The 19,045-nt window shown below is 50.9% G+C and overlaps 2 protein-coding genes across 2 annotated transcripts in view; one reads left to right on the top strand and one right to left on the bottom strand.

Annotated features, from left to right (window-relative positions):
- MREG (melanoregulin) overlaps positions 1 to 19,045 on the top strand; it is a 65,085-nt gene that overhangs the window by 8,434 nt on the left and 37,606 nt on the right. The window contains exon 2 of the mRNA XM_055345058.1: positions 15,200 to 15,359. Coding sequence (XP_055201033.1) covers positions 15,200 to 15,359 — 160 coding nt within the window. The remainder of the gene's footprint in view (positions 1 to 15,199; positions 15,360 to 19,045) is intronic.
- On the bottom strand, positions 2,479 to 3,849 carry LOC129522733 (uncharacterized). Its single transcript, XM_055345059.1, has 2 exons — positions 3,171 to 3,849; positions 2,479 to 3,058 (listed from the first exon to the last, which is right to left on the bottom strand). Exons 1-2 carry the CDS (start codon positions 3,666 to 3,668, stop codon positions 2,951 to 2,953), a joined length of 606 nt encoding a protein of 201 aa, XP_055201034.1. The 5' UTR covers positions 3,669 to 3,849; the 3' UTR covers positions 2,479 to 2,950.

Raw genomic sequence — 19,045 nt, 5'->3', positions numbered from 1 at the left:
TCAGACTTAGAAGTGGATCTTGCAGGGCTGTTTCAGGCTTGACACAAGTTGTCCTCTGCCTATGGCCTTGTGTCAGCTGAACTCGTCTGCCTTGGACTCTAGGAGCAGGGAGACCGTCGGGGTCCAGGGAAGGAACCTGAAGGCCCAGGGCGTGTGAATCACAGCTGCTTGTCCAGCTCCTTAGCTGCCCAGGGCTGTTTCAGCAGCAAATAGGTGAGCAGTCATCTCTCATGCCAGGCAGCTTAAAAACAGGTCTGGAGAAAGGACCTGGGGCCTGACCTTAACTCCAGGTTTCAGGCCCAAGGACAGCCAGAGGTTTGGTTCAGTCTCAGTTTTCTCGCCTTCACTCCAACTTTAGGACAGAGTCCTAGAAGGCTCTTCTTTTAATCATCTTGGAAGGTTTGAGGTTCTGCACGCCGTTCTTCTCTACCCTGCCTCTGTGCCTAAAATAAATGGTGATCAAACCACAACAAACCATGTGTGCTCTGAGGACACATGGATTGTTTTGGGATGTAATGGCTTTGGTCATTTGTAAAGTAGTGAATGACTTTTTGGCTCAAGATTTCATGCTACTAATTAAAAGAAACGAATGGGGTGTGTATCATGGTTTCCTAGGGCTGGCACGATGCATTACCACGAATCTCGTAGCTTAAACCAACAGAAATGTGTTCTCACGGTGCTGGAAGCCAGGAGGACTCTAGGGACAATTGCTTCTTGCAGGTTCCAGCTTCTGGTGGCTGGTGGTGTCCTTGGCTTCTGGCCGGCCACTTCTGGTCTCTGCCTCTGTTTTCTTCCATGTGCTTCTCCTCCTCTGTCTCAAATACCCCTCTCTTTGCTCTTGTAAGGACACCAATCATTGCATTTCGGGTCCATCGTAAATCCAGCTTGATCTCTGATCTCCTCTCAAGATCCTTAATCACATCAGCAAAGCCCCTGTTTCTGATGAAAGTCACATTCACAGGAACCCAGGGTTGGGATTTGGGCATGTCTTTTTTTTGGGGGGGGGGGCACTATTCAACCCACTATAGGGTACCTTTGGGAAAATGTCTGAGTTCAGAGCTTTGGGATTTTTTTCGATTTTATAGCATGGCTTCCTTCCATCCATGGTGAAGGTGTGCTCTTGCCTTATAAAACTTATAAACCACCCCCCCGCCTCCCCCCAACATGAGTTGTGGCCCTGGAACTGATATGATTCTGGAGGCACAGCTACCATCAGCCTTTGAGCAGGGCGATGTCCAAGTGGTCAGGTGCCAGAGTCCACTGCCCTGTGACATCCCGGACGGACAGCCATCGAGGTCCGGAGGGCCATGTGAAGGAAGTGCCATGCAAATGCCACACACTGAGGCCTAGTTCCCAGGGGCCCTCTGAAGTGTTTCCGGGAAGTACAGTCTTAGGCTTTAGTGTTTACCTACTCGGATCTCCGAGTTTTATCAGAGAACAGGTAAGCCCTGCGCCCGTCCTGTTACTGACAAGCCCAAGGACAAAGGGAGAGAATTACTCTGTGGCTCAGTTTTGGTCCGTGGCTGTCAAGCCACCTCGTGAACCGTGTCGTGAGTGTCCACACTGCTTAGCTCCCGGCTCTTCTCCATGCACCCCCTCCCTGAGCCTCTGGTCTTTTTTTTTTTTTTTTAAGATTTTACTTTATTTATTCATAAGAGACACAGAGATGCAGAGACGAAGAGGGAGAAGCCTGCTCCTCGCAGGGAGCCCGCGCTCGGGATCCCCCCTGAGCCCACCCAGGGCCCCCCGAGCCTCCGGTCCCTGCACAGAACTTAGGCCCCTGTGGATCTGCGGCCAGTGCCCCGGGAGCAGCCGGCCGTCCCTCCTGCCACGGTGCCTGGAGTTCCCGGAGGGGGAAATAAAACAAACAAAATCGCACGTGGCCCTGGGGGGTCGTGATTCCGAGAAGGAATGGAACCGGGCCTCGAGGGGGGGCGGCAGGCTGGAATTTCCCGGGCCTCTGAGGGCACAGCGTGCGTGCCTCCTGCTGCAGTACCAGCCCAGGGCGCAGGGGCCGGGTCGGGAGCCTTTCCCGGGCAGCTCCCCCACCTCCAGGGGGTCCTGCTTGGGGCCCACCTCCAGGGGGTCCTGCTTGGGGCCCACCTCCTGGAGCTCCTGCTTGGGGCCCACCTCCTGGGGTTCCTGCTTGGGGCCCACCTCCAGGGGTCCTGCTTGGGGCCGAAGCGGGCTTGGTACCGTCTTTGGATCCACTTCTTGGCCATGACCCTGGAGGCACACGCAGTTCCTGCCACGCATGGCAGCCTTGTTCTATAGTCCCTGCAGGTGCAGCATGATAGGCTGCCGAACCATTTCTCCCAAATCCGGGAAAATCCAGGGTCAGGGTCCTGCCGGTCGATTGGTCAGCTGCTCACTATGGATCTTATGTTGTGTGTTTCTGCTTCAAAACACCTTGTTGTCTGGATGTTGTTGATTCATTCACGTTGAGCTCCCGGCCAACAGCACCATCACTGACTCCCGAACGAGGCTTATCTAACATGTGTTTTAGGACTTTTGCACTATGCTTGGGGGCCGTCCTAAACAGCAAAATCACCAATAAAAAGCACGAAAATGAAAAAAAAAAGTGGCACTAAAGATACCACGACAAGGACGCTTGTCTACATCGTGAGAGCTGATGTGAGAAATCAGAGCATCGTCTTGTTGGACCCTAGCCGGGGACGTGCCCCTAGAGTGCTGCGAAGGCACCACCAGTATCGGTTTGGGGTGCCAGATAAACTTTAGTAAGTGGGTAAATGTGCAAATATGGGGGTGATGGGGCTCAACTGTCGTGCCTGTCATCCTGACTCGATGGTTGAAGAAACCGAGGCCCTAGAGCTTCAGGAGCTGGCGCAGAGGCATACCTGGCTGAGCTGGGACTCAAACCCTTTTATGTTTCAGCGCCGTAGGAAGAGCAGGGGCTGCCTAGCACACAGCGAGACGTGTGACTAGCTGCTTAGGTGGTACGTGCGAGAGATTGTGTTTGCAGTTGAGACTTGCCCCGAGTTATGGTCGAGAACCCCTGGGCCCATTTTTCGGTATTGGGGCTGCTGAAAGCAGGTGCCTGTGGGAAAGAAAGGTGGTGGGTTTAAGACACTCGAAAGGCCATCACCACCAGCCCCGGAGGGACAGTGATCCTTTACATGTGTGCTTTCCATCGCACAGCATGGACTCACATGACCTCGGAGCTGAATAAATTGTCTTCTGCCCTTGGAAGGGCTTAAAGAAACGTTGGCTGAAGTGTTCGTGCCAGTGAGATCTCTCAGACCGGGGCCCAGATGGCCGGATTCTTTTCCCAGAGTGTGGGCAGGGCTCCCCGAGCTAACACAGCTCAGCCACGACTCCCTGCAGAACCTGCAGGTGCAAGGCCTGGAGGCCTGGCCAGATGGTGATTCAGAGGAAGTGCCTGCTGAGGCATAGACCATCCCCACTGCAGGGAGGGGCTCCAGGCTTGCTCGAGGCATAGACCATCCCCACTGCAAGGAGGGGCTCCAGGCTTGCTCGAAGAATCCATTGCAAAGCCTGGATGGACTTCTTACCTTCTTGAAAGATGGGGGAAGAGAGAGGCGTGGGTCAAGGGCCCAGTTCCCAGAAGGGGCCTCAGGTCCAATGAGTAGGAGGTAAACGCTTTCCCAAGGAGTCACCCAGTCGAGGTTCCCATAAGGATGGCTCATTTTTTGTTTTTAAAGATTTTATCCATTTGTTCACAAGAGACACACACACACAGAGAGGCAGAGACACAGGCAGAGGGAGAAGCAGGCACCCCGCAGGGAGCCTGATGTGGGACCTGATCCGGGGACCCCAGGATCACACCCTGAGTCCAAGGCAGATGCTCAACCGCTGAGCCACCCAGGTGTCCCGAGGATGGCTTGTTAAAGGTTCCCTTCGTAGGCAACCTCCAGCAAACCCCCTTTCCCTTTTGCGAGTTGCATGAGTCAGCCTCAGAGACTTTGGAAATTCCTGAGAAGATGGAAGTTTCGGTCTCTCATGCATCACGTGATGGAGGCTTTCTGGAAGCTTTCTGTTCTCTAGATATCTTGAAGTGATCTTATCACTACACCTTTGTTTAAAAAGTAAATTGTGCTTCAGTGCTGGGTAAACTGTTTTGTGAGTGATCGAAGTCGTTTCTAGCCTGCTTGATGTGTATTTGTTTTGTGCCAGTTATATACTGTGCACTCTGTTCTTTTGGGGCTTTTTTTAAGGGAATAAATTTGGCAGGACAGTGTGTGCATCTGAAGTACCGCCCTACTGCCGGCAAGGTGGTAAGAGTTTACTGAATTCCCCTTACTAATTACTTTTTTTCTTAACTTGAAGAAATTCAGGCTTGTATATGTGATAGCAGAAGCTAAAAAAAATGTAAAAATATGTACAGTATAAACAACTATAGAGTGAGTATTCTTGTAACCACCCCCCGGGGCAAGAGATCGGTATGGGCAGCCCTGTATCCTGCACCCCTGATTGTATCTCCCCTTTCGTGGTAGTGGTTTCCTGGCTGTTCTTTGTAGCTTTATCATCTTGGTGTGCACCTTGCAAATGTATTTTAGTTTTGCCTGCTTTTAAACTGTACCCGAATGACATCAAACTAGGTGAGATCCATCCAGGTGGCGGCATGTAGCTTACCTCGTGATTCTCACTGCTCTGTGGGGTCTCTATATTGTTCACCTGTTCTAGTGTTTGTTTTTAAAGATTTTATTTATTTATTCTTGAGAGACACACAGAGAGAGAGGCAGAGACACAGGCAGAGGGAGAAGCAGGCTCCATGCATGGAGCCTGACGTGGGACTCCATCCCGGGGTTCCAGGATCACACCCTGGACTGAAGGCGGCGCTAAACCTCTGAGCTACCCGGGCTGCCCCTGTTCTACTGTTGGTGGACTTCTGGGCGGCTTCCACGTGAGGGTTGTTACAGCAGGTTTAGATTTTAAAGTCAGCACCATCAGGTGACATCGTTCATCCTTCAGCCACACTGGCCTTCCCTTGGGGCCTCACATGCACCAAGCACCCTCCTGTCTCAGCACCTTTGCACTTCCTGCCCTGCCTGCTTAGAATGTTCTTCCTCCACTTGACCTATATGGGTAACTCCCTCCCTTTCTTCAAGTCTCTGCTCGAAATCAATAGCCCCTTTTAAAACAGTGGCCTCACCCCCTGCGCCCAGTCTCTCTCTTATTCACCATCTATTCCTTCCGAGCCCTGAGCATCACTTGACATAAATGTATGTGCTTATTGCCTGGTCCCTCCCGTGAGACTATGAGCCCCACCTTCATAAACTTAAATAGCTAAGAAATGTTAAGAGCTTGTCTGTGAGTCTGCAGGCCAGGATTCCAGCCTCCTCTGTACCATTCAGAGCCCTGTGACCTTGGGAAGCAATATTTCATCTTTCAGAAAATATTTATTGAGCATCTGCTATGTGCCAGGAGCTGTTCTAAGCCCTTGTGCTGTAGGCAATGATCCTCTTCCTGTGGGGCTTTTATTCCAGTGGGTGGGTGGGTGGGGGGGAAAGCAGCAAACATAACAGTAAACTGGATGATAAATGATTGTGTAGGAAATAGAAGGGACAGAGCATGGGCAGGGGAGCACATTGGTTAGGGCAGGCCTCTTGGAGGAACTGATGTTTAAACAAAGTGGAAGGAGGGGAGCGGGGGAGGCATGTGGCTATGGGGGCGGGGAACATTCTAGTGAGAAGGGTCAGTCAGTGTGCCTGGGGGGCGGGGTTCAGGGAACAGCAAAGAGGCCAGAGAGGCTGGGGTGTCACCTGGGGCCTAATAGAACAGGGTGTGACTGACTTATATTTGAGGTCAAACGGGAGCCACTGCAGGGTTTCGAGGGAGGAGTGACACGGCCTGATTTACATAGTAAGGGGATCACTCTTTGGCTGTAGTGTCAGGGATGGAATTGGTGGGGGGCAACGGTAGCAGGAGGGAGGTGGAGAAAATGATGGGGGGGGATTCCTGTGCAAGACGTGAGACACCCCCCCCCCCGGCCCGGCAGCACCCAGGCTCGTGCGGCGGCCTGCCAAGCCAAGAGACGTCAAAGCCCGCGCAGTTGGAGGGGTGGCGTTTTGGCGATCTGAGTGGAGACTGCTGGTGGGGAGGCGGGTGGGAAGACCGGGTGCTTGGCTTGGAGCGTGGTGAGCTCGAGCTGTCTATCAGTCACCCACAGAAGGGGGAAGGAGCCATAGGGTGGTAGCCTGGGGACACAGGTGTAGACTTGGGGATGTTCCTCCTGTAGGTGGTATTTGAAGCCATGGGAGGGGGTGCATGGGAGCAGAGGAGAGGCCAGGAATGGGTGGAGTCGTCCTGAACCCCCTGTCCACGTCGTGGGGTTCTGGTCAGGGCCGTCTTCAAGCCTGAAAGCACTAGGAACGCACGGGGTGCGATGACATGGGGCTCCCCTTCAGCCAGGGGAGCGGAAGGCAGGGGGGTAGGGGCAGGAAGGAGGCCCCTGGGTGGTGCTTTTCATGGACCTCGGTGGTGAAAGGCTGAGGAGGACTCTGGCATCTCTGGAACCGTGTTTAGACTGGGGGTGAAGTCACGGATGGGCCAGGTGTGAGAAAGAGCCAGAGTATCCAGCGGGAGGGAAGGAAAGATAAAGGGAGGGAGGGAAGGAAGGAGAGAGAGACATCAAGGAGGGATGGAGGGGGGAGGGCAGGGGAGGGAGAGGAGCTGGGGTCCACCTGCTGCATCACTGGGACGGTTCCTTAGCAAGAGGCAGGGAAAGGTCTGGAAGCCAGGGGGCTCCACAGGCAGACCCGTTCTTGGTGGGGAATCAGATGAGGTGTCCTTAGGTAGTCAGGGGGGGTGCCACCAAATAGCCTCTGAGATCTGGTTTTTGAGACCTTTGGTTGCTATTTATTGAAGATTGATTGATTTTTAAAGATTTTTATTTATTTATTCATGAGAGACACAGAGAGAGAGGCAGAGACACAGGCAGAGGGAGAAGCAGGCTCCATGCAGGGAACCCGATGTGGGACTCGATCCCGGGATCACGTCCTGGGCCGAAGGCAGATGCTCAACTGTTGAGCCACCCAGGCGTCCCATTTATTGAAGATTTAAATAAAAAAATATTTATTGCTGTATCAGGGGTGGGGAGGGGTGGAGGGAGAGGCAGTGAGGATCTCACGCAGACTCCCTGCTCCGCTGGGGAGCCCAGCACGGGGCTGGATCTCACGACTCCGACTCCGAGATCACAACCTGAGCCGAAACCAAGAGTTTCGCACCCAACCAGCACCACCCAGGTGCCCCACTGGAGATTTTTATCTCCTCGCTGCCTTAGGGGTTTCAGTCTCACATCAGAGATCTCCAGCACGCAGCCTGCCTGTCTGTACGCAGAGCTGTATGTAGAGTCACTGCAACTGCTGCTGTCACCAGCCACCTGTGCGCATGGTATTTTGTGGGGCCTTCCAAAATCCTGTTGGTAGGGAGGACTCGTGGAAAACTCTAGAAACTCCTGGTAAGCAGTCTGAGTGCCCCCGGGGCACTTTGCACCCTGCAGGCTCCAGGTAGGGAGTCCAGGTCTCCTGAGTCACCTGTGAGCTGGAGGTGGGTTAAAAGCAAAGACTCCCTGGGGATTGCGTCCTGTGCCCCCAGGTGGGACTAGGGGTGGAGTCATCCTACCTTTTGGGAGCCACAGCCACTTCTGCTTCTAATGTAACTTCAGAGCCACCTCTCAAATGCCTGAGGTTCATAAAATATTTATCACCAGCAGATGGTGGCCGGGGGCAAAACAGCTGCTCTCACTTTCTTTAGGACCTTTTGGAAATCATTATATGGAGGAGGGAGAGAAAGTGAAGTTCCTGGCTCAACACCCCCTCCCTCGCTGCCTTATGTCCTCCCTGGGCTTCCTGGGCTCAGACCTCAGGGCCTTTGCACAGAATTCTCCTTACACCAGCCTCGGAGTCCTTCACAGAGGTTCCCAAGCTGCTTCTCCAGTTGTTTGCTTTAGACACTTCTTTCCTTCTGGACTCTCCACCTTCAGGGTTTACATCTTATTTTATTTTATTATTTTTTTATTTAAAGATTTTACTTATTTATTCATGAGAGACACAGAGAGAGAGAGGCAGAGACATAGGCAGAGGGAGAAGCAGGGAGCCTGATGCGGACTCGATCCCAGGACCCCGGGATCATGACCTGAGCCAAAGGGAGGTGTCCCCAGGGTTTACCATTTCAAAATAAAGTGGCCTGATGCCTGGACTGGGGGTGGTTCAGGATAAAAGGAGCAGGGACTATCATGCCGGGGCACAGAATCCAGGACCCGGTGAGCCCGGTGGCCTCTGACAGAGCCTTCTGAGGGAACCCGCACCCTCCTTGACCTTCATCGTGCTCGGTGGCTGGCTGAGCAGACGCGCGGCCCGCGGCCCAGACCCCGGAGGAGGCAGGAGCCACAGGCCAACAGCACGGGGCGGAGGCTTTGCTTGCCCAGAGACAGAAGCTCTCGATTCTCTCTCCTGCTGTATGTGGTCCCCTGGGTGTCAGTGACTAGGCAATGTGAGGCTCGTGGGATGCCAGGGCAACACTGCTCCCCAATAGGGCCGCGCTACATGTGGAGAGGGCTCTGGAGGCCCCTGCTGTCTGGAGACGGGAGCCCTCCCACACGGGCCCTGTTGGCCTTCCTGGAGAGCTGCATTTGGGTTTGCAGACCAAGCAGGAGAGCAGGAGAGGCTGTGTTTTGCATTGGCTGGAGTCCAGCAGGTTCACGTGTGTGTGTGTGTGTGTGTGTGTGTGTGTGTGTGTGTGTTGGGGTGAAACAGAGAGAGACAACAAGGTAAAGAGGGAGAGAGGATGGGTCTAGGGGGTACTAGCCAGGAAGGCACCTGTCCTAATCTCTAAACATGCAAAGAAATTGTGGATTTCTAGCAAAAAGTGGCCAGATTTGGGGGGATCCCTGGGTGGCTCAGCGGTTGGGCATCTGCCTTAGGCCCGGGGCGTGGTCCTGGAGCCCTGGGATCGAGTCCCGCATGGGGCTCCCTGCATGGAGCCTGCTTTTCTCTCTGCCTGTGTCTCTGCCTCTCTCTCGCTCTCTGTATCTCTCATGAATAAATAAATAAATAAAATATTTTTAAAAAGTAGCCAGATTGTTCATGATCAGTTGTCGCTGGTTGATTATGCAGGTGGAAATTAGCTAATTTCCCAACCTCCTGCTTTGAAAGGGCAGTTTTAAAAAAGTGGCAGCAGTGACTTACGTCTGAGGTTTCCTTTAACAGCTCACTTTACCACATTCAACACAATTATTTGTTGTTGTTTTTTTATTTTTAAAGATTTTACTTATTTATCCATGAAGGAGAGAGAGAGAGAGGCAGAGACACAGGCAGAGGGGGAAGCAGGCTCCCTGCGGGGAGCCCGATGCGGGACTCGATCCCAGGACCCTGGGATCCCTGAGCGGGAGGCAGCCGGTTCCCCGGCTGAGCCACCAGGCGCCCCTCAGTGGGGATTCTGAAAGCGCCTCCTCCGTGCCCGGCCCTGCCAGGCGGTGCGGGGTCAGAAAGCACAGACCACCATCGCTGCCCTCGGGGAACTCCACTGGCTTGTCGAGGAGTCGAGACTTAGAGCAAGGAAGCAGACCAGGGGCGAGGCAAAGAGCGGTTCCCGGAAAGTCCTAGGGTTTCGTGGCCCCGGAGGGACACGCACGGTGGCATCAGCCGCGGTTGCAGTTCCTGCGTCCCGCCGGGGTCTCGGTGCACGGAGATGCCACCTGGAGAATTGGCCGGTTTGTGCATCCTCGTTACCTGAGCCGCTCCCCTTGGGGGTGGAAATTGGAGCCTGGGAGCCCGGTTGCTGGGAGCCACCCCCCTGGGGACCTCATCCTGGGAGGACTGTCTGCAGAGGGGACAGCGCTACTTCCCCTTGTGACCCCAGACGGTTGTGAGCCGGGGGGATGGGCCTGTGCGATGCGGTTTATCAACGGCTGTGAAATGTGCTTGTGCACAGGCCGTGGGCAGCGCCCTTCACGTTAGAGACCCCTTCCCGGGGTCGGCCTCCGGGCCCCAGCTCTGGGCTTCTCACCTGCTCTCTGCACCCCCCGTCCCTGCCCCAGGCGGAGCTCGTCCCCGAGGCCTTCCTGGGTCCCCAGGCCCGGTCCGGCCACTGATGCTGCAGTTTACAGGCGATGCAAATACCTTTCTCCCAGGTCGAGGCGTCCAGCCCCGGCTTTTTGCTCCCAAGCCCCCGTCCTGACCTCCCTGGAGGCTCACGGCCCACGCCGACCTCCCCCAAGCTGTTCCACAGAGAGGCATCCTTGTCTCACGTCGCCTGCGACCCTGCTCACACCCCTGGGCTCCGACCACGGACTCCAGCGCTGCCAGTGTCCCCTTGTCCCTCCCAGGACGCTGGAGGGCATCCCCTCGTGTCCATCCCCCCCCTCCAGGGTCCCCAGCCACAGCCCCGCTCCTGCTGGCCCCGACCAGTACTTCAGATGCTCAGGATGACACAGGGATCTATTAGCAGAACTCCACCTGCGCCCCAAAGAAACCTTCCTGGAAACTCTTAGCCGATGAGATTTAAATCGAGTGGCCAATCTGGTGGTGGCAGGGTTGTGGGCTTCTGTCCCTGCCTGCCAGGGGAGCCCTGGCCCTCTCCGGCTGCACTCCGCGCCCCCTCCCAGCTACCCCTGGGCCCCCCAACAAAGGACCTCAAAGATCAGGTCACGCCTTGGGACAGCCTCCCAGGCCATGTCCTTGTTCCTTCCTCCCCCGGAGTTATTTCTAAAACCCAGAGCAGACGAGGCTCAAAATCCCCTTAACTTTTCAGCGTTCACAGAATAAAGCCCCAACTCCGGCGCTGTCACCCATCTGACCCCAAATGACCTTTTCTTCTTCCCATCCTTCTGTCTCCCTCTGTGGGCACAGTGTGTGGTGACCCATACAGGGAGGCTCGGAATCCCCCAGCCCTGTGGGCACCTCAGGCCTCCGTGCCCCGCTCCTGCTGTTCCCTCTGCTGGGCATGCCTTTCCCTCGGCTTCTCCTCCTGGCCACAGGCTGAGCATCCCGCAGGTCTGGGTTCCATGTAGCCTCCATGAAACCTTTCTTGAACTCCCTTCTCTCATCATGCAGGTTGTCAGTCCTCCCCTGGTCCCTTTTTTTTTTTTAAGATTTTATTTATTCATGAGAGACAGAGACAGAGAGAGAGAAGCAGAGACATAGGCAGGCTCCATGCAGGGAACCTGATGTGGGACTCGATCCTGGGGCTCGAGAATCATGCTGTGGGCCGAAGGCAGGCACTAAACTGCTGAGCCAGCCAGGGATCCCCCCTCCTCTGGTCCTAAGACATTCTGTTTATACCTAAAAAAATTTTTTTTTAAGATGTGTATGTCTCCTTTTTTTTTTTTTAAAGATTTTATTTGTTTATTCATGAGAGAAACAGAGAGAATGAGAGCTAGAGACAGAGGCAGAGGGAGAAGCAGGCTCCATGCAGGGAGCCCGACGTGGGACTCGATCCCGGGTCTCCAGGATCAGGCCCTGGGCTAAAAGCGGCGCTAAACTGCTGGGCCACCCGGGCTGCCCTAAAAAAAAATTTTATTTTCACTTATCTCATTGCATTATAGTCACACTAGGGGCAAAGGCAGGGACAATGTCCTATTTGTTTTCAAGTCCCTGAAGCACCCATCCTGGTGCTCAGTATATAGCAGGCGTCCATTCCATGTTTGTTGAATCAACAGCTGAAGGAATGAATGAATCAATCTGATATCGTTAAAGGCCTGTGTGGCCAGGGCACAGAGGCCTTATTTGCCTCTTCTTTTGTCAGCTCATCATCATTATTATTTTTATTTTTATTTAAAGCCAATTTAGTGGGATGCCTGGGTGGCTCAGTGGTTGAGCGTCTGCCTTTGGCCTGGTGTGTGACCCTGGGGTCCCGGGATCGAATCCCACATTGGGCCCCCTGCATGGAGCCTGCTTCTCCCTTTGCTTGAGTCTCTGCCTCTCTGTGTGTCTCTCGTGAATAAATAAAATCTTAAAAAAAATAAAACCAATTTAGTTATTGTGTAGTGTAGTATTAGTTTCAGGGATAGAATTTAGTGCTTCATCAGTCTCATATAACACCCAGTGCACATCACATCACGTGCCCTCCTTAATGCCCATCCCCCAGTTACCCCATTCCCCCCACCCCCACCTCCCCTCCAGCAACCCTGTTTGTTTCCTGTGATTAAGAGTCTCTTATGGTTTGTCTCCCTCTGATTTCATCTTATTTTATTTTTCCTTGTCTTCCCCTATGATTCTCCGTTTTGTTTCTTAAATTCCACATATAAGTGAAATCACATGGTATTTGTATTTCTCTGACTTATTTCGCTCAGCATAATACCCTCTAGTTCCATCCACGTCACTGCAAACAGCAAGATTTCAACCTTTTTGGTGGCTGAGTAATATTCCATTGCATATAGATACCATATCTTCTTTATCCGTTTATTTGGGCTCTTTCCATGGTTTGGGTACTGTGGACATTGCTGCTGTAAACATTGGGATCACTACATTTGTATCTTTGGGATAAATACCCATTAGTGCAATTGCTGGGTCATAGGGTAGCTCTATTTTTAACTTTTTGAGGAACCTCCACACCATTTTCCAGAGTGGCTGCACCAGCCTGCATTCCCACCAACAGTGCAAGAGGGTTCCCCTTTCTCCACACCGTCCCCAACACCTGTCGTTTCTTAACTTGTTGATTTTGGCCGTTCTGACTGGAGTGAGGTGGGATCTCATTGTGGTTTTGATTTGTATTTCCCTGATGCCGAGTGATGTTGGGCAATTTTTCATGCGTCTTGGGCATCTGTATATCTTCTTTGGAGAAATGTCTCTTCACATCTTCTGCCCATTTCTTGATTAGCTTCTTTGTTGGCTCATCATTCTGAAGAAGAGCTGCTCTCTGCGTTGCGGCCTTTGGCATGTCGGGCAGCCCACACGAGAGCAGGGTGGCTGAGAACAGTGTGGCCGGGCAGCGTCCAGTTCCCCATAGGTTGCTCTGTTCCCAATAGCTCTGATCTCTTTTATTTTTATTTTAAAAAAGATTTTATTTATTTTTTCATGAGAGACACAGAGAGAGAGAGTGTGGCCGAGACACAGGCAGAGGGAGAAGCAGGCTCGATCCCAGGACCCTGAGATCATGCCCTGAGCCAAAGGCAGACCTCAACCACTGAGCCACCCAGGCGTCCCAGCTCTGATCTCTTTATCGAGCCCCGCACCCTGCACCTCATCCTGCAGCTGGAAGGGTTTTGGGGTCCGGTGTCTTGGCCCTCTGTCTGAAGCAGAGAGCTGGCCTCCTGCCAGCCTTGGTTCCAAGATCCCCTCCCCACTTTTGCTCCAGTTTGTTTACAAGCTCTCCTAAGTGTGAGTCTCTGGTAGCCTGACGCCCTCACCCTGCTGCTGAAGCCCATTTTAGTGACCGGCACTTTGCTTCCTAGTGCAAGATTTCCTTAGCACCAGCTTGTCTACATCCCAGTATTAACCTTCAGCCCCTCTGCCAGTTTACATCTGTCCCTCCTTCCCAGGACCTGCTTATCTGGGTGTCTTCCGGTGGTCCTCATTTGTCATTGCCTCGTGTCACATCTGCAGGTGTGCTGGCCACCCCGTGGTCTTAGGGCCTTCCAGCTCTGCTCCAGGGAATGACAGCTGTCACCGTCCGGGTGAATGGGCCAGAAAGCCTCTGCTTTCTCCACATTCCCCAAAATAGTGCACTTTCCTTCATACCATCGTTCAGTTCCTCATACCTGTCACGTCTCACCTGAGTCATCTCAGTGGCATGTTCACAAATCCCCCAAATCCACTCTTGGCCCTCTAAAGCATTCTCCACACTTTAGCCAGAAAAAGCTTGAAAGATGTAATTCTGTTTGTGTTTCACCATCATGCAGCTTCGAGCCCTTTCACATCTTTATTTAGGAATAAAGACCGCATTTCCAATCAGTGTTAGAAAACGTGGCCCTAGCTCCCTCTCCAGCATCTCGTCTGCTTTCTGGCCAATATTCCCATTTTTTTCTAATTGGTACACCCTGCATCCTCCTCGCCCAACCCAGAGCCTTTGAATGTGTTGTTTCACTTGCCTGGAACTCTGTTCTTGTCCTTAGCAGAACGCCCAAGCACCCCTCCTTTATGCTGCCTGCCTGACACCTTCCCCCACTGGCTCTCAAGGTTCCCTGAACTCCCCCCTTAGAACACTTGCCCCATTTTTTTTAATCATATAGTCACCTGATCATTCATTAGTATGTTTCCCTCCCAGGCTGTGGTGAGATCCGAGGACAGGGATCATGTGTATTTTGTTCACAATTTTCCTGAGCCCTGTGATTAACATGGAGTCAGCGCTTCATACTTATAATTAGATGAAGGGAAGAGCCCCGGCATGACCCTGCCTGCACCGTCCCACAGAAGCCAAGCAGGGCCATGTACGAGCACGTCCTGAGTATGAGGCTTTGCTGCTCCCCTCCTCCGTAAGCGCCCGCTCGGATACCAGCCCGAAAAGGGCAACTCATAAAACAGACGTACTGAAGTTCTTACTCAACATCCCACATTGTTTCCTGAATGTATTTGGTTATGCATATTCATTTCTTCATCTTCTTGCAAGGGACTTGATAGACATTGCATGCGAGTGTGCTCTAAATTTACTGTGCTCCCTTGAACTCCGGGGCCCGAGAAAAGTTCACCTCTTCATGTCGATTGGCAATTTCTTTTAATCAAGCAGGAATTTTATCCCTCCGTTGGATTTCCTTTTTTTTTTTTCTTTCCCCACTGCTGGGACATGCAGTGCTAAATTTCACATTGAACGTAGTAAAATCATCCCTGCCCAGGCATCGGGTTACATCTCTTCTGTGCCCTTTCTAAAGTGATGTTTAAAATTGTTCTATGCTTAATTATTATGCATAATTAAAATTGTTCTTATGCTTAATTATTAGAGACAATTAAAGCCTTTTTTTTAAGATTTTGCTTATTTATTCATGAGAGACACACACATATAGAGGCAGAGACACAGGCAGAGAGAGAAGCAGGCTCCCTGCAAGGAGCCCGATGTGGGACTCGATCCTGGATCCGGGGATCACTCCCTGAGCTGAAGGCAGATGCTCAGCCGCTGAGCCCCCCAGGCGTGCCCAGTTCAGGCCTTGTTATTAGAAATATATATATATATGGCATACAGTATATAACACATTTTATTAATATTATATATTACGTGCATATGATGTATTATGTATATTGCAAATATTACAAAAACGCTTATACCCCTTTCCTTAACACCATAGTGATGGCAATCCATATTCTTCTTTTGGAGCAACTCTGGCGAGAGATGATGAAAAGAATTTGTGGAGCATGCCCCACGATGTGTCCCACACAGAGGCAGACGACGACAGGATCCTGTACAATTTGATAGTCGTTCGAAATCAGCAGGCCAAAGACTCAGAGGTAAGCAAGCACCTGTCGAGATCTTGCTGCCTGCGGATGATAACGGCCAGTCAGAAATAGCAGTGCCCGAGGAGGCCAGCATGGAATAAAGAAGGAAAGGTGAGATGTTCGGATTGAGGACAGGTATTTCAGCAGCCTGTGGTGGCTAATTCTAGCCGGTCTTGGTCGACCCGCTGGCTATAAAGATAAGACTAACTTCCAGTTATGACCTCGCTGATGCAAGGCTTTCAGAAACAGCTGGCCAGTGCTGCTGAAGGTGGTGACAATAGTCGATCGTCCTCCATGGCTTAGTCGGTGCTTCTGTAATTTTTCCACTTGCTTAGCAAGCCACAGCCAGAAAGATTCAGACTGAAGTGGAAGGGTATTTTGCATGATCACAAATCGTGAATTAGTAGGGCCTGAATTCGTTGTATTTCCTTTTTCTGTTGATAGCTTCTTAACTGGCGCATGTTGACTAGACAGCAGCGTATCATAATTTTTTGTGATGAGGCATAAAATTGATCTTTTTTTTCTGGTAGTAGCAATTTTTGAAACTATTAATTTTTCAGAACGGTTTTTAGGCTTGCAGAGAATAGAGCAGAAAGTACAGCCACAACCTCCACAGTCCACGGTTTCCCTCATGATTAACATCTTTAACATGATTAACATTGCATTGGAGAGGGGTGCATTTGGTACAGACCGTATGGATCCATTTAGCTAAAGTCCATAGTTTGCATCAGGTTCACTTTTTGTGGCATATATTGTAAGGGCTTTGACAGATGGATAATGACAGGTACTGAAAGCACTTTTTTCTTTTCTTTTTTAATTTGTTTTTTAAAAGATTCATTTATTTGTTCATGAGAGACACACAGAGAGAGGCAGAGACAGAGGCAGAGGGAGAAGCAGGCTCCCTCTGGGGAGCTCGATACAGGACTGGATCCCAGGACTCTGGGATCATGACCTGAGCCAAAGGCAGATGCTTAATGGACTCCGCCACCCAGGCACCCCTGAAAACACTCTTGATGAACTCTTATCCCCAAGTTACTGGTATGGGAATGATGGATTGTTGAAAAGGAGAGAACTATAATAAGTTAAAATAAAACAACAGGATGGGTATCATTTTCTGAGGCCTGGGGAGGGGTGGATTGGAGAGTCTGCAGTGGCTGTTGATGAGCGTCCTCTCTTGGGTGTGGAGTTCTGATGAGGACATCTCTGCTAGACAACTGTCACAGGGGCACAGCATCCCACAAGTGGCTGTGTCCTGCACTGTCCCCGGGCACAGTTCCCTCCTCTGCTAACACCGAAAGCACATCATAAAGCTGCTCCAGCCAAGTCCTGCCATCCTGGCTGCCCTTCTTGAGCATATGGACAGGAGGAATGTGTCACCTTGCTTTCCTTTGATGAGAAGGGCCAACCCTTACCCTACTAAACTGGGCTGACCAGTCAAGGTTTCTTTCTGCAGGTGCGACTAGACCTCTTCTGAACCTACCATGCCCAAAGCTTCTAACAGCAAGCGGGCCCATAATACATCACCCACCCCAGCTCTCTCCAGGACCCCAAGTAAATGTGAAAGGGTAGTTTGGAGCTGAACCTGGCAGCTCTCTCTGGAGGAGCTCCTGCCTCTCTGCCTTACTTTTCTTTACTGTTGAAAAGCCAGGGCAGGAGGCAACGCGAGCTACAAAGCACCGTGGATATTACAGCTTCCCTGCGGCCTGTTGTGTTATTTCTGTGCTGCTCTCAGGCGTGTGTGTACGGCTGTGCAGGAGGCTTATTTATTTATTTTAGAGAGAGCGACGGAGGGAGAGGGGGGGCAGAGGGAGAGAAACTTCAAGCAGACTCCAGGCTGAGTGTGGAGCCTGACGTGGGGCTCAATCTCATGACCCTGAGATCATGACCTGAGCCCAAACCAAGAGATGGGTGCTTAATGGACTGAGCCACCCACGTACCCTGTGGAACTTTTGATTTTTAATGGAAGCTGGAAATCCAAATTGACATATAAAATATCCAGATTTTTAGATGATGATGCACATTAAAAAATTGTCTCAGCTAAACAAAACATGGTTATGGGCTGCAAGTATCTAGGGAACATTTACAGCAAGGGTGACTACTACGTAGCTTTAGTGCTGTGCTGTCTGGTATGAGTGAAAAACAAACCCACCATCGATTAAGAAGGTGGAGTTGGGAAGCCGGTCAGGTTATGTGTTAAGTTTGAAGGAGTTTCCTTGTTTATTACTGTCTCTTATTTTCTTTTTCACAAAGGATGAAACTGGTACAAATGTTAAGGAGGATTTCAGTTTTGAAAGACAAACAAACTTTTGTTTGTTAAGGTATAACAAACAGGTATAAGGAGCCCTAGGTATTCTTGTATGATACGATTTAGAAACTCAAGCAAGGCATTAAGGAAAGCCGAGCGTTATGCTTTTCCTTGAGTAGCAGTAGCATGATGGGAATGTCCATGTTTGGAATTCCCTGAAAAATGAAAAATAATTTCTTTTCTTTTTTTTTTTAAGATTTTATTTATTTATTCATGAGAGACACACAGAGAGAAGCAGAGACACAGACAGAGGGAGAAGCAGGCTCCATGCAGGGAGCCCGATGTGGGACTCGATCCTGGGCCTCCAGGATCACACCCTGGGCCGAAGGCAGGCGCTCAACCGCTGAGCCACCCAGGCATCCCCGAAAAATAATTTCAAACAGCGTGTGTACTACCTCCATTCCCCTAGTAGAGGAAATGCTGCGAATAGTTATAGCTAAATTCGCTCTGTTTCCCCAAAATGAAAAAAAAATCAGATAAGCAATGTATGCAGAGCAAATAACAAAGCCAAACGTGAACTTAAAGTTACTTGCAGTCACAGAAGATGTAAAGTGTGACATTATTGAAATGGAAGAGAATGCACTTTCATTTGCAAAAGCTTCAAAAGCTAATTGAAAACAGACTTTCAGTAGAAGAAATAATGCATCTGCAGAGCTCCAAGCGGTGGAAAACTTACTGCTCTTGTCTTTGAATGATGCCGTAAAATACTTCATGTTTGAGAAATAGTGAACAACCTCGAAATCATGCCACTGAATGAGTATCGTTATGTTCATTCTCATTAAACTAATTGTACTTTACTTAATCCACCCTGTTCTAGAGAGCTTACAGGGGTTTATGAGATGTCAGTGCCTCTTATTTATTTGTATATGTAATATTAGTCATACTGAATGATCTTGCCTCCCAAGATATCAATAATAATGAAAACAGTGGCTCAGAGGTTGAGCATCTGCCTTCAGCTCAGGTCATGATCCCGGGGTCCTGGGATCGAGTCCCACATCGGGCTCCCTGCATGGAGCCTGCTTCTCCCTCTGCCTGTGTCTCTGCCTCTCTCTCTCTCTCTCTCTCTCTGTCTCTCATGAATAAATAAATAAAATATTTCAAAAAATAATGAAAACAGTGCCAAGCAGGTTTCACCCACCATTCATATTCACTACATCCTTTTCACAACAGCACGGTGAGGTAAGTACCATGATTATTTCTTTTGGAAGCAACTTGTCCGTGGCCACCCAGCTGAAAATGTGAGCCGAGAAAATGTGATGTCGTGAATCCAGGGACATCATATATAACGAGTACCATGACTGAAATCCTGAGAGAGGAATAGGTCCCAAGATGGGTGAGCCAAGGCTGTCCAAAGCCTGTTTCTGTGACTTGTAGATACCAGGGATGAGAGCTG

The sequence above is a fragment of the Nyctereutes procyonoides genome, unplaced genomic scaffold (assembly GCF_905146905.1).
Source record: "Nyctereutes procyonoides isolate TBG_1078 unplaced genomic scaffold, NYPRO_anot_genome, whole genome shotgun sequence".
Lineage (NCBI taxonomy): Eukaryota > Metazoa > Chordata > Mammalia > Carnivora > Canidae > Nyctereutes > Nyctereutes procyonoides.
This window is presented reverse-complemented; position numbering and strand designations above follow the sequence as displayed.